Source organism: Perognathus longimembris, chromosome 2 (assembly GCF_023159225.1).
Source record: "Perognathus longimembris pacificus isolate PPM17 chromosome 2, ASM2315922v1, whole genome shotgun sequence".
In the NCBI taxonomy this organism is placed as follows: domain Eukaryota; kingdom Metazoa; phylum Chordata; class Mammalia; order Rodentia; family Heteromyidae; genus Perognathus; species Perognathus longimembris.
This window is the reverse complement of record NC_063162.1, coordinates 101,450,857-101,464,549: the sequence shown is the minus strand read 5'-3', so window position 1 is coordinate 101,464,549 and position 13,693 is coordinate 101,450,857. Positions and strand designations below refer to the sequence as shown.

The 13,693-nt window shown below is 38.5% G+C and overlaps 1 protein-coding gene across 1 annotated transcript in view; it reads left to right on the top strand.

The window, feature by feature from the left end:
- Prkar2b (protein kinase cAMP-dependent type II regulatory subunit beta) overlaps nt 1-13,693 on the top strand; it is an 82,893-nt gene that overhangs the window by 39,389 nt on the left and 29,811 nt on the right. The window contains exons 3-4 of the mRNA XM_048339811.1: nt 5,085-5,137; nt 11,187-11,270. Coding sequence (XP_048195768.1) covers nt 5,085-5,137; nt 11,187-11,270 — 137 coding nt within the window. The remainder of the gene's footprint in view (nt 1-5,084; nt 5,138-11,186; nt 11,271-13,693) is intronic.

Below are 13,693 nucleotides of genomic sequence, written 5' to 3'. Positions count from 1 at the left end.
ATTATTTTAGAGATGGAGACTTGTCTATTTTTCTGCTTGGACTGGCTTTGTACTTTGACCCCTCAGGGTTTCAGTCTCTTCAAGAGCTAGGATTATAAGCATAAAGTATCGGCAACTAGCAAATATATAAAGGATAAAATTAGGCCTTTTGTTAGAACATGATTTGAGATCAAAATGTGAACCTGTTTACTTGGGGCATGTTCTCCAAATGTCTCTGCTCTGTGAGTTCAAGCTTGAGATCATTACAAGTGTATGAGAATAATATATACCAAATTACCAGAGCAGAAATGATTGGCAAGGGGGCACCTGTCAATATCACTATGCATCTTCTTTCACTTATTTGTAATTACTGTGTTTTATACCATTGTTTCCCAGTCTTCATTATGGACCTTCCCATCTCCTTGTAGACTTCCCTCCCTCAATGAAATTTTATTGCCACAGATATTATCTATCTTATATATAATACATAAAATGTATGTGTTTGTGTATGCTATGTATATTTGTGCTTTATTTTCAAAGAGTCAAATCTTGGCTTTAAGAACCATTTTTCTGGGTTGAGGCACATGCATCAACCTGATAGTTATCAAAAGTAATTTCCTTTCCTTTTTTAGGAAGGCATTTCCACTTCAATAAGCCAAGTTTAACTACATTGAGTCAGAGCTCTGTTGTCTAATACACCTGTGCTTGTATAATTGCTTATTTTAAGCTGATTATTATTTAAATAAGTATGCTAAAATTTTTGTGTATTGAGAATATGGACAATTAACATTTTGTATGTTGTATAGAATCTTTTCTTTTTCTAGACAGAAGGTCTCCAAAGCACACAGCACAGTCATTCTGTATAGGCCAGATTTGTCTTTGGTTCTTCCAATAAATATTTATGGAGGGAATACTGTGTGTATTACTGAGCTGAGTGCCCAATGGTTCATGCAGTTCTTTATTCTTTATTAGGATGCCAATATGGTTTGTATACTGGTTTAATATCCAGTTGCTTTGATGGTACTTAATTTCAAGCATCAGCAACAAAATGAATCAGGGTCTTGGTGAAAATGTTGAGAATTGGTATAGCCTTTGTCATGTTTCTAGTGCACAAAAAGACTGAAGGCCAAATTATACAAGACAGTGTAGTCTTTCGTTCCCATCTCTTCTGAGTCTGTGGCAGTTGTCTGGCTATATCAGTGTATAGTTCTCGCAGTGTGGGGATCTGCTTAAATCCTTGGACTATTCTCAACAACCAATATGGTATCCAATTATATATGTATATATATATGCGCTAGATATATACATATGTATATGTGCTATAACAGCAAAAATGAGTGTAAAGTTTGAAAAATAAAACTCCATTTCTCACTACTGTTGAATTGTCAAAGAATAAAATAAGAGCTCCAAGCTAAATTTCAGAGTGTTTAGAAAGGATAGGGAAATTTTAAGTACATTTCAGAAAGAATACAAGCTGTAGTAGTAGTAGTTATGTGGAGACCTTGATTTGATTGGCCATCCAGACATAGAGCCTGCCATTCATTTATATATTGCAGAAATATTTACTGAGATTCTAATCTCTGGACCAGGCCTTCGGATGACTATACAGAGGCACTTATTTCATTCATTTTCTTTACCCTCATTTCTTGAACAAATGATAAAGGAGGACATTTCAACAACAGTAGTTCCCTTCCTCCCTCCCTTCCTCCCTTAATTCCTTCTCACCTTTCTTCTCTCCCTACCTCCTACTCTCTCTCCTTTTCCTCATTTCTTTCTCCCTCTTTCCCTCCTTTCATGCACTCATCTTTGGGAGTCTGTAATGCCTAATGCAGGTTTATTGTGATGAAATAGTAAAAACAAATGTCATTCTTAAAGACCTCACAAGCTTGTTTATTGGTCATTTATTCATATGTGCGTTAAGTCCGGAAACATACTGTAGGTAAAATATAAAGATGAAGAAGAAAATAGATAGTCCCAGCTTGGAGAGCCAACAGATTGTAACATATTTGGAAACTATGAGGTGATAAGTGAAAGCAGCATGCTCCTCTTCTGTGTTGGGAGAAGCTAGACGATGAGCACAGAAGTGGAGGCTTCTAAATCAGCTATGTAAGGAGAAGACAGACTCAAGGTGTGACATTGTTCGTGGTGCTTGGAATAGAACTCAGGGCCTCAGAGGTTAGGCAAGAGCTGTACCACTGAACTACATCCCAACCCATAGTGTGATTCTTGATCTGGCTTTTTAGTGGGGGTGGGAGAGAAGGGATGGTTCCAGTTTGAGGAAACATTACTCTAAGGAGCTGTATGTAAGGCACCTTTTACAAAATTGCAGTGTTTGATTTTGAATTGGCTGTAGGAAGTGAGTTAGTTGTAAAGTGATAAAACAATCAAAACATGAATGCTAAGAACTTGGTACTTACAATGTTGTACAAATAGTATATAATGAACCAGATAGCTCAAACACACTATCAGATGAATGTTAAGTAATAAATGCAACTGGAACAATTGATAAGCAATGTGGAATTTAATAGATTCTTTCCCCATTTATGTTTAGTTAGGGCTTAGTGGTTAGCAGATTAAAAATCAAGAGAAAGAGAATTAGGGTGTTCTGTGAGATCAGCACAATGTAAGATCAACACTGATATGTCAGAGGATATGGATAAAAAGTCTGTGAGTCCCAAGTTCAATGAAGAGCTATAGACATGATGGTATGTACCTGTTATCCTTGCTACCAGGAAGCTGAGCATTGGTTGATCACATTTACATGCATGCTCAGACAGGAAATGAGACCCTATCTCAAAAATAAGTAAAAATCCGGTCTGGAAGTATGGTTCAAAGAGTGCCTGCTTAGCAAGCGTGAGGCCCTGAGTTCAAACCTCGGTACTGCTAAAAGAAACCTCCAAGTATTATATTATCTACTATATTACCTTGTCTTGTGTTGATTTGTGAACTAGGCCACTTTGATGGGCCACATACCCATAAGTCACCTATGTTTGGTTTAATTCTCTGCTGCCTCTGTCTGAAAAATCTAAATTTGTGAACCTGGAGCCCCTGTTTTCTTTTTGTGCTGGACCGTACCAAATTATGTAGCCAACCTGCCTGTTCAGCTACTGGAGATAGAAAACTAAATAGAAGTAGATGTCCTCATGCCCTCTGGAGAGTTCCAATTAAAGCATCCCAGCACATTAGCAGGACCATCTGTAGTTTGTGTGTGTGTATGCCTCAGGCTGTCTAGCCCAGTGCCATTAGATGTTCCATTTATTTGACAAACTCCATAGCTTCCCAGATCATATTTGCCAAGCAACCTTTTAATTGTGATTTGGCTCTTCTGTGGTTTTCCTGCAGGGAGAGAACTGGCTGGTCAGGCTGACTCCATGCTGCCTCAAGAAGTTAGCTAGTAACTTGGCATTCTGGTTAGCTATCTCAGTGAGGATCCTTAATGTGGGGTTTCTATGACAGACAGGTCTACTTCTGCTGGATTTCTGATGCTCAAGGCTGAAGTCCAGGCATTGTGCTGATAAATTCATCAAGCAAGCAAGTGAATAACAGACAGTGACAGGAGAGTAAGAGTAAGGACTTTAGAGTCAACATAGACAGTCCTAAGTTCAAATGTCAATGTCACTTATCAGAATGTGCAGTCTTGACCTCTCTATGCCTAGTCCTTCATCTATCAAATGATGACATTAACTCCTACCATAGGGTTGTGGGGTTGAGTAAGGTAATGTACAAGCTTGACATTTGGGGCCAAGTAATGCTTTGTTTGGTACAGGGATGTCTAGGGACTGTACTGTACTGTTTATTATAAAATGATGTTTAGCAACATCCTTACCTGAACCTGGTAGCCAGTAGCCACTCTCCTACCCCCAGTAAAAAACAATCCAGACATTGTCATAGCTTTGCTGTGGAGGGCAAAGTGGGACCTGGTTAAGAACAATGGGTGCAGGTGAGTAAAGCAGTGCCTGAGAAGAAGACAGGTGAGGTTTTGCAGTAACAATGGCAGCTCTGGTACTAGTGGCTGTGGTAATAGTTTCCATCCTGAGGCTCCCATAGGACATTTATCAGCCTTGCACCCATCCTGTTCTTTCCATTTCTTTTTTTTTTTTTTTTTTTTTTTTGGCCAGTCCTGGGCCTTGGACTCAGGGCCTGAGCACTGTCCCTGGCTTCTTCCCGCTCAAGGCTAGCACTGCCACTTGAGCCACAGCGCCGCTTCTGGCCGTTTTCTGTATATGTGGTGCTGGGGAATCGAACCTAGGGCCTCGTGTATCCGAGGCAGGCACTCTTGCCACTAGGCTATATCCCCAGCCCTGTTCTTTCCATTTCTATATCAATGCATGAATAAGTCTCTTTTGGATGCAGACTAGATGTAAAAAGTCCTACCTTCAAAAGAACTGAGAAAAGAAACAATTCTTAGGATTAGAGAGTGAGAAAATGGCATCTAAGCTCACAGTAGTGGCAGTCATATGATCATAATATTGAGTAAATTGCATTTGGAGAATTTCATTCTTCAGTATGTATCACTGCATTAAGCATAAGCAAACAGGAGTCTCATCTGTAAAAGCTTTGTAACAATTACTAAGAAGCAAATTGAGTGAAAGGATGATGAACATTCCAATAGATCAAGTGTTATTAAAACTCTGATTGAAGAAAAAAACAGAAACCAAAAACTCCGTACAGATAGGAACAAAAGAAGAAATATAGTCTATAGACATGACGGTTGTTCAGATTTAATAATTGTTAATTCTTTGAATCTCTTCCTTTTAAATTGGCAAAGATTTTAAGCAATGCCATTCAACTTCTGGGTGTTACAGGAGCTTCTTTACACATTGGTTATGGGACAGTGGAGGAAAACACAGTGATAAATATGCCTTACTTTGAGCAGGAGAAAGCAAAATGCAACTAACTGTCAGTGTCTTAAAATGCCCTTTATATTCTCAGAAGTTCTTTATAAGTCATTATATAAATCAGTTTTAGGAAGTAAATTGCTTGCCCTGGAATTGCTAGGTTTTATACACTATGGCCCTCTTTCTGTTCATTAGATTTTAAGTATTTGTTCATTTTAGTGTTTTGTGACGAGTGAATGTTTACAGTGTCCATTTTTATATTTATAGTATGCGCAGAAGCTTATAATCCTGACGAAGAAGAAGATGATGCGGAGTCAAGGGTATGTAATATACTGAAGAATCGATACTCTTGTTCTTTGTAAAGAAAGTAATCACAGAGAAGATGTTAACAGGCGTACAGGTTCACAGCAGATGCAGTGGAATTATTTTATCTATATCTTTTCATAATTTTATCTCTGATAGTCTGCTTCTACTTCAAATTCTGTAGAGCTATTTTTTATCCAAAAAGCATGTTTCTGGATAAAAAGAAACAGGAGCTCATTGCAATTGCAGTTTTCTTTTTTTGCAGGGTATATTCTAGGACTGAGAAGTGTTTTCAGCTATCTTTTTTATAGTTGTGGTGTTATTTTTCTTACACCATGTTATTTTTATTACATAGTAAAAAAAAATTCTGGGAGAGACCCTCTGCTCCTGTTAATGGATAACCACAGAAGCTTACTCTGAAACAAATATGACAATGAAATTATTTCTGGGGCTGGGAATATGGCCTAGTAATAAAGTGTTCATCTCATATACATGAAGCCCTGGGTTCGATTCCTCAGCACCACATATATATAAAAAGCCGAAGTGGCGCTGTGGCTCAAGTGGTAGACTGCTAGCCTTGAGCAAAAAGAAGCCAGGGACAGTGCTCAGGCCCTGAATTCAAGCCCCAGGACTGGCAAAAAAACAAAACCAAATGAAATTACTTCTGAAACATCAGCACAACAGTTAAGACTTTCTTTTAAAATCTGTGTGTTTTGATATTTTTCACATTCATTGATTTCTTGGAAGCCCATAATTTTGCAAGAATTTGTCTAGTAGGGTTTGATATAGTTTTTAAGTTGTGTCTTTTAGGTTAGCTTTACTCTTATTTGTTCAGTAAAAGTAAGCTGTGCCTGGAAACAGATGATAGCGATGTTTTTTTTGTTTTGTTTTATTTTGTTTTAGTATATACTTTGTGAATGTCCCGTTTGTTTCTTTGACCTTAAAACAGCACCCAGTCTTGGTGACTTCAGCCTGTAATACTATTCACTTGGGAGGCAGAGATTAGAGATTGTAGTTCAAGGCCAACTCTGGCATAAACATTCAAGAGATTCCATTTTGACCAAGGCTTGCTGCTGTAGTACTGACGTGTAATCTCAGTTTAGGGCGAAGCAAAATGGCTGGGAGCAGTGGCATATTCCTGTCATCCCAGTGACAAAGGGAAGCACAAATAGGAAGCTTGCAATACAAGCTAGCTCAGGCATAAAGTGGGACCCCACTTTTTAATACAACCAATACAAAAATGGGTTGGCTGAGCACCTAAAGTGGCAGAACACCTACTTAGTAAGGTGTTTAAATTCAGGCCTTTAGTTTACACTCCAGAACTGCCACAAAAAAAGTATAAGCAAAAACATATATATGTAATTCTCAAAAAAACACTTCAATGAGATAGAATTTTAATATAGAAAAGCATGTAGCAGGGACCTCATTCCATCATGAGGCTTCCTGAGATGGGGGAGATCTAGTGGTAGGAAGATCGGGGGCCTTGTACTTCGGATCTTAAGGCTCAGTTGGTTACTGTGCCCGTAGGAGTTCCCAACCCCAGGGAGCATTTATTACCAGTAGAACTTAAATTATTTTGATGAAGTCCACAAATCCCAGCCTGGAAATTATGTTGCTTTAAAAAAATAAAGACATTTCTCACTCATCTGTGATTAATCTTAAACACTTTGTGCAGTCTTCAACTCAGCCTTCAGTATCATACACTTTATGCATCTGTCTGAAACATTTAAAGATTCCATACATTGATTATGTTATGGTTAAGTATATGTGATACAATTTTATGATGGAGATAAGTTTGATCAGGTAGTTCAATTTTAAAAAATCTGACTTGGCCAGGAACCTGTCGCTCACATCTGTGATACTAGCTACTCAGGAGGCTGAGATCTGAGAATTATGGGTTGAAGCTAGCCCCCGTAGGAAAGTCCATAAAATTCCTATCTCCAATTAACCGGCAAAAATCTAGAAGTGGAACTGTGGCTCAAGTGGTAGAATGCCAGCTTTTAGCATAAAAACTCAGGGACAGTGCCTAGGCCCTGAGTTCAAGTCCCAGGACAGACACACAAAATTAATAAATAATTAAACAACTAAATTAAGAGCACTTAACAATATAGTTTGAAAACAATATGTAGTTTTTGTATTTCCAGTTTTTTCTCAGTTTCTGAATTTTTCCAGTTTCTAAACATTTTTTTTTTCCTCCTCAAAAACTGTGAGTCCTTGAGAGGGAGGGAGAGTTTAGCTACTGTTTAGCTACTGAGAGTGAAGTTGGTTTATTAACACTAATTGCTGGCAGTTATGTTAAGAAGGTTATCCCAATTAAGATTCACTTGGCTGCATAGTAGAATCCAATCAAATTGATAAAAGCCTAAGAAAGAAAATACTAGGGATGCTTAGAGAACCAGTTTGAAAAGGTCAAGCCGTGGCAAGCAGGCAGGAGCCAGCCCACCTCTGGAGTTCTTCAGCAAGTTGTACAAGTTCAGGACATGAATGTTGTCTTTGAAAGGCACCTGGCTTCCTTTCTCTCTATTGTTGTTTCTCTCAGTTCAAAATTCAGTTTCCCAAGTGTTTCTGGTAAACCCAGCAGTGATGAGACTTGAGGCAGGGTTGGCCAACTAATGTGGCTACTCAGGACCCTGATCAACAAGGGGGTAGGCAGGCCTACAGAAGGATGGGACTGTGTGGGTTGGGCAATTCACTCCAGGACTGCCCTCCCTATAATACCTCTATAAAACTTTCTTTGTAATTAATATATTAATTGTATATTAATGATTACAATAAAGTGCTTTAGTTTCTATTTAGGTTGAATGTGGTTTCTCTGTACATAATAAAAACTATATATATATATATATGTATGTATACATATCTTAGAAACCAGAAGGCAAGCTAAATTATAGCCCTTAGGAATTATTACTAAAGATTTGATAATTAATTCAATCTAGGCAGATAATTGGAAATTTTCTGTGAGGAAAATCTGTGCTGTATTTTGTAGATGACATATCATTTAGACATTTTGTATTATTTCTGGGACTGAACATAATCACCAGATCCTCAAACCTCTAGTGTAAACGGGTATTTGTTTTCTGACATGAATTCAAAGAGAGTATAAATATTTAAGAGTCTTGTGGAAACCAAAGTAAGTTTTAGTTGGAATACTTTTAAGAAGAATTGAAGGGTTGTATATGTCTAGCATGTAGAAGCTGGGAGTGTTTAATAGTGGGGTATGCATTATATTACTCCATAGAATTTCTTCGGAAGCCTTTTGCATATCAGGCCAGTTGTACAGTAGTGGGCAAGATGAGCAAGTCCCAGTGTGCTAGGAGCTTAGAGTCTAGAGCAGATCCAAACAAAGTAAATCAATGAGCACTTAAAAACAGGAAATGCTAAAAGTTCAGTGAAACAGTGTAAGAAAATTCAAACCCTAAACCACCAGACCCCTGATTTTCCAGAATCATTCAAGGCCAGAAGGTCTCCTTGAGGTGTGAGGCCAGAAGGCTGGACAGGGACAAGTCTTGCCAGTGTGCACCAAGGAGTGTGATGACAGCGGTGGCTGGATTTGAATGGCACTAAGTGGGGGTGGGAGAAATGGTGGATTTAAAAAAAAAAATTTATTGTAAAGATGAGAGGTTATAGTTGCATAGGTAAGGTAATGAGTACATTTCTTTTTGAACAATGTTAGCCCCTCTCTCATTTTCTACTACTTTCCCTCTTCTCCGACTCCCTCCCTGCTTAGTTGTAAAGTTCATTTCCAGCATAATGTCTAGTGAGTATTGCTGATGCGTTGGTTCACCCTTTTGTCTCACCATTTCTGTATTTCCTCTTCCCTTCTTCAAATAAGATAAGCTTTTACACAAGACAAAGAGTGCCTTTGGCACACATGATAGAGCCCATTTCATTTTGAAGCTGGAGAATAGGGTGTTTGTTTTGTTTTTGTTCGGTTTTGACAGTATTGAGGACTGAGCTCAAGACCTTGTGCTATGCCCCCAGTCCTTTTGCTTTACTTTGTTTTTCCCATAGGGTTTTACAGTTTTGCCTGGGGTCACCCTGCGACTTTGATGATCCTACCTCCTCCTCCTAAGTAGCTGGGATTGTAGGAATGTACCATATCTGGCTGACTAGGGTGTTCTGGTTAAATCTTTTAAAATGTTACTTTCAACTCTATGAAGAGTGAATGGGTTGGATGATAGAAAATAACCTTGTACAAATTGGTCTTGTGTAGTAACAAGGTAACTCAGTCTTCTTCAAAGAATTGCATAAGTAAACTATATTGTTTTTCTAATTTTCTTTCTTCAGTGGCAACAGATGCTTAGAGCAGGAGTTGCCAAACTTCTGTAGTAATTTTCTTTTAACTGAAAATACACTATTTTCAAAGAGTGAATATTTTAGGGTTAGGGGTCATAGCTGTCTTATAGCTAGTCAGCTCTAAGAAGCTTGAAATTGGTCATAAAAATATATAAATGAAAGAACATGCCTGTGTTCCATTAAACTTTATTTGTAAGCCAAGGGCTGGTGGCTCATACCTTTGTAATACAAATGAAAGAACAAACCTGTGTTCCACTGAACTTTATTTGTAAGCCAAGGGCTGATATTTCATATCTGTAATCTTAGCTACTTAGGAGGTTGAGATATGAAGATTATGGTTCAAAGCCAGCCTGGGCAGAAAGACCCTGAGACTCTTAACTCCAATTAACCACCAAAAAACTGGAAATGGAGCTGTGGCTCAACGTGGTAGAGCAGTAGCCTTGAGCAGAAAAACTCAGGGACAGCACCCGGGTCCTGAGTTCGAGTCTTCTTACCAATTTAAAATACAATAACAAACAAAACACAACTTTTTTTGTAGATGCCTTTAGCCTTCTGTTCAGAAAGACTCAAGAGCTTATGATAGTCGTACAGAGGACATTCTGCAATTTTCATCATCCTGGAATAAAAGTTTACTGAGACTATAGAATACTAGTTTCTTCTGAGTTTTCTCTAAAATGAGTGTATTGCACCAGGCATGGTAGCACCTGCCTGTAACCCCAGCACCCAAAGGATGGAGGCAAGAGGATTGTGATTTAAAGGCTGGCCTTCAATCACATAGGGCTACATAACAGGTGTGTGGTGTGTGTTTGTGTGTGTGGTGTGTGTGTTAAAAATAAATGAATGTATCAGCAGTTTTTTTTTTTTATTCTGCTTCCCATGAAAATCACTGTCTTTCAGGGTACATAGTTGCTTGCTATCTTCTGGAAATCCCTTATACTCTGTAAGGGAAATTATCTAGCATTCACATAAACATTTATTTAATATTGAGTACAGTATGCATTTAAACATTTATTTGTTTCTAGAGCCTTAATTGAGTTTCAAAGGAAAAACCTACATCTTGAAAGACTGTTAAATTTAGTAGAAAACAAATGAAGGCAGTCCCTAAATTTTCAGTGTAGCTGTTGTAATATGTTGTTCGTTTCTACTTGTTCCTACTGGCTGGGAACTTTTGAGTGTCTCTAGCTAATCTTACATAATGAACTGGGGTGGGTAGGCTTTACTTAAACACCTTCCATCTGTATGCCAGTGGCTTACACCAAGCTACTCAGGAGGCTGAGATTTGAGGATCAATCACAGTTTGAAGCTAGCCTGGGCAGGAAAGTCGGTCAGACTCCTATCTCCAGTTAATCAGAAAAAAGCCAGAGTGAAGAAGCTGAAGCCCAAATGGTAGAGCGCACCAGCTTTGAGTAAAAAAAGCTAAGGTTCAGTGCCTAGGTCCTGAGTTCATGCCTCAGTACTGGGACAAAAACAAAAGCAAACGGCCTCCCTCCCCACTTTCTAGTGCTGCATTCATGAATGCAACCATTCCAGTTCTGTGTTGGTGGATGTTGGTGGTTGCATACAATCAATCCAGTGCTGTGTTGAGGGACAGGTACCACCTTCTGACAAGCTGTATTACTTTCCCTATTCAGTATAGTAATTGTCTTGTCACCTAAAGTGAATTGCAGGTGAACCTAAATTACCAATTCTTTCTAGCATACTTGTTGCTTCTTAAATGATTTTGATTGGTACTAATGACTGTTTCTGTTTCCCCTCCCCCCCTAATTTTAGATTATACATCCCAAAACTGATGATCAAAGAAATAGATTGCAAGAGGCTTGCAAAGACATCTTGCTGTTTAAGAACCTGGATCCGGTAAGATAAATCTTGATAAGAGAAATGGTTTTCTTCAGGGCCAGGAGCCATGCAGAGCCTTGAATTGCTCTTCTTCGCAAGTTACTATCATTCGGGATGATGGCAGTGGCTCAGGTGGATGCCTACTCGTTTGTGTTAGGACTACAGGAGAGAAGAAGTGAGAGGGGTTCACAATGTCAAAGCCTGGAGCAAGCAAGCTTTGCTGGCTGTCTTGGATTAAGGTTTCTTGATCCAAACACAGTCCTGATACGACCAGCTAAGGAAAGGTTCAGACCTGCCATTCTTTATACACTCTATAGGCAAGTGTAGGAGCACTTATGGCACATGGAGAAGGCCCTCAACAGAGAGACTGTGTATGTGAGTGTGTAAAATCTCTATATTATACATACACTTAAAGTAGCATTTTCCAATGGCTTCTTTATGAGGAGAGGAATTTTTCTCTGTAAGAATTTTGAAATCATATCGTATTGTAAGTATTGCTGTTGCATTGGTTTGGCTTTTTATCCTTTGTCTCTCAATTTTGGTATTCTTTTTCCCTTCCCTAGTTCCAATACATGTATATACAATATCCAGGGTATTAAAATCAGTTACAGTGATATCAGGGGTAAAATCACAGGAATGAAATACAAAGAAAAAGGGCATAACCAATGCAACAGCAATACTAACAAAACTATATGGTGTAAACCAACTGTACAACTCATGGTGGGGAGAGGGAAATGAGGGGGGAGGCGGGGAGGTGAAAATGAGGGAGGAGGTAACAAGTTGGATAAGAAATATACTCATTGCCTTACGTATGAAACTGTAACCCTCTGTACATCACTTTAACAATAAAGAAATAGAAGGAAGAAAAAGAATTTTGAAATCTCTTGCACTTGGTTAGGGTCTTTCTAGGGTGCTCATTCACTAAGCCAGCTCACTCTTCCAATTTGCGAAATCAACTCTTATTTTTTTTAGGAGGAGGGATGGTGGTAAATTCCACATTATCTATCTTTCAGTTTGATGCCTTAGAGGAAAAAGTTTTAATTCAGCCCATACTGTTTTTTTTTCTTTTTTTGATAGGTCTTAAAAATTAAAGCTTTTGAAAGATTAAAGGTATTGTTTGCCTAGCAAGTTTGAAACATTGAGTTTCAACCCCAGTTGTGTCTTCAGAAACCACCAAAAAACAAAAAAACCCAAACTGCCTAAAACAACACATTCCTCCATCTAAACTCAAGACTTGTTAAAAGTTATGGTGAACCCTAAGATCTATTTAATCTTGTCATGGAGTTCACTGTCCACTCTGAACCTGGCATGCCTTTGTCTACCCAAGTATGTTTATCCAGCCCATTTATCCTGCATTTATGAGTTTCATCACTGCACCAACAGTGATGGTGAATGTGGAGGAGACACAGACTGGTTCAGTGCCCCAAGATATTGTTCTGTAGCCAGCTGCCAGATGACATGTTCTCTAAGGCAAGGGCCAGATCTATATTTCATTCTTTTGTTCCAAATACATGTTCTAAAACTTATCCAGTCTTCTGCTTACAGGAAGAGTATTTTTTGACAAGGATTTTACATGGGAGAAATCCAAAAGTCACTGAAAAATTTCAGGTGTTACTTATTAAGGGATGTTCCATGCAGATTTTGACTCAGAAGGTATGGGTAGAGTCTGGAATCTTGCATTTCCCATGAGTTCCCAGGTAATGTTGAATTTACTGGTCTACAGCGTACTTCAATTACTAACAACTAGAGCTAGGTAGGAAATGTTCAAGTTCACTATTTTTTTTGTAATTTATTAATTAAAGAAAAGTTTTTTTTGACAAGGTGTTGTGCAAACAGGGTACAGTTACATAGTAGGGCAGTGTGTACATTACTTGTGATATCTTACATCCTGTTTTTCTTTCCCTTCCCTAGGTCGGTAGACATACATACAATATACAATGTACCAAGAACATATACAATAGCCACGTGGCCTACGCTGAAGAAAATTCGCCTAGGGCTTTAAATGTAATGTCGACAATAGACAATATGTCGACAATAGTCTTATATGAACGTACATACATAGCGTTTGAGCTATTGTGATCCACTGAGAGGTCAACTTTTGACCTTTATATGTTGAGTAGTTGTTTGATTTTAGTTACATAGTGTAGGGTTGCTGACCCAAACCTGTGGGAAATACCATTTGACAAGAAGTTTTTGGTTTCACAGACCTGGTCTCTACTGTCTCCCCCTCCCCCCACCTTAACAGTCATATATCAGGGAGATCATGCCCCTTTGTTTTCTGTGTTCAAGGCTTGTCTCACTCAACATTATTTGTTCAAATTCTGACCATTTCCCTGTGAATGCCAATATTTCACCGTTTCTAATCACTATGTAGTATTCCATTGTGTATAGGTACCATATATTTTGGATCCATTCATCTGTGCAGGGGCATCTGGGTTGTT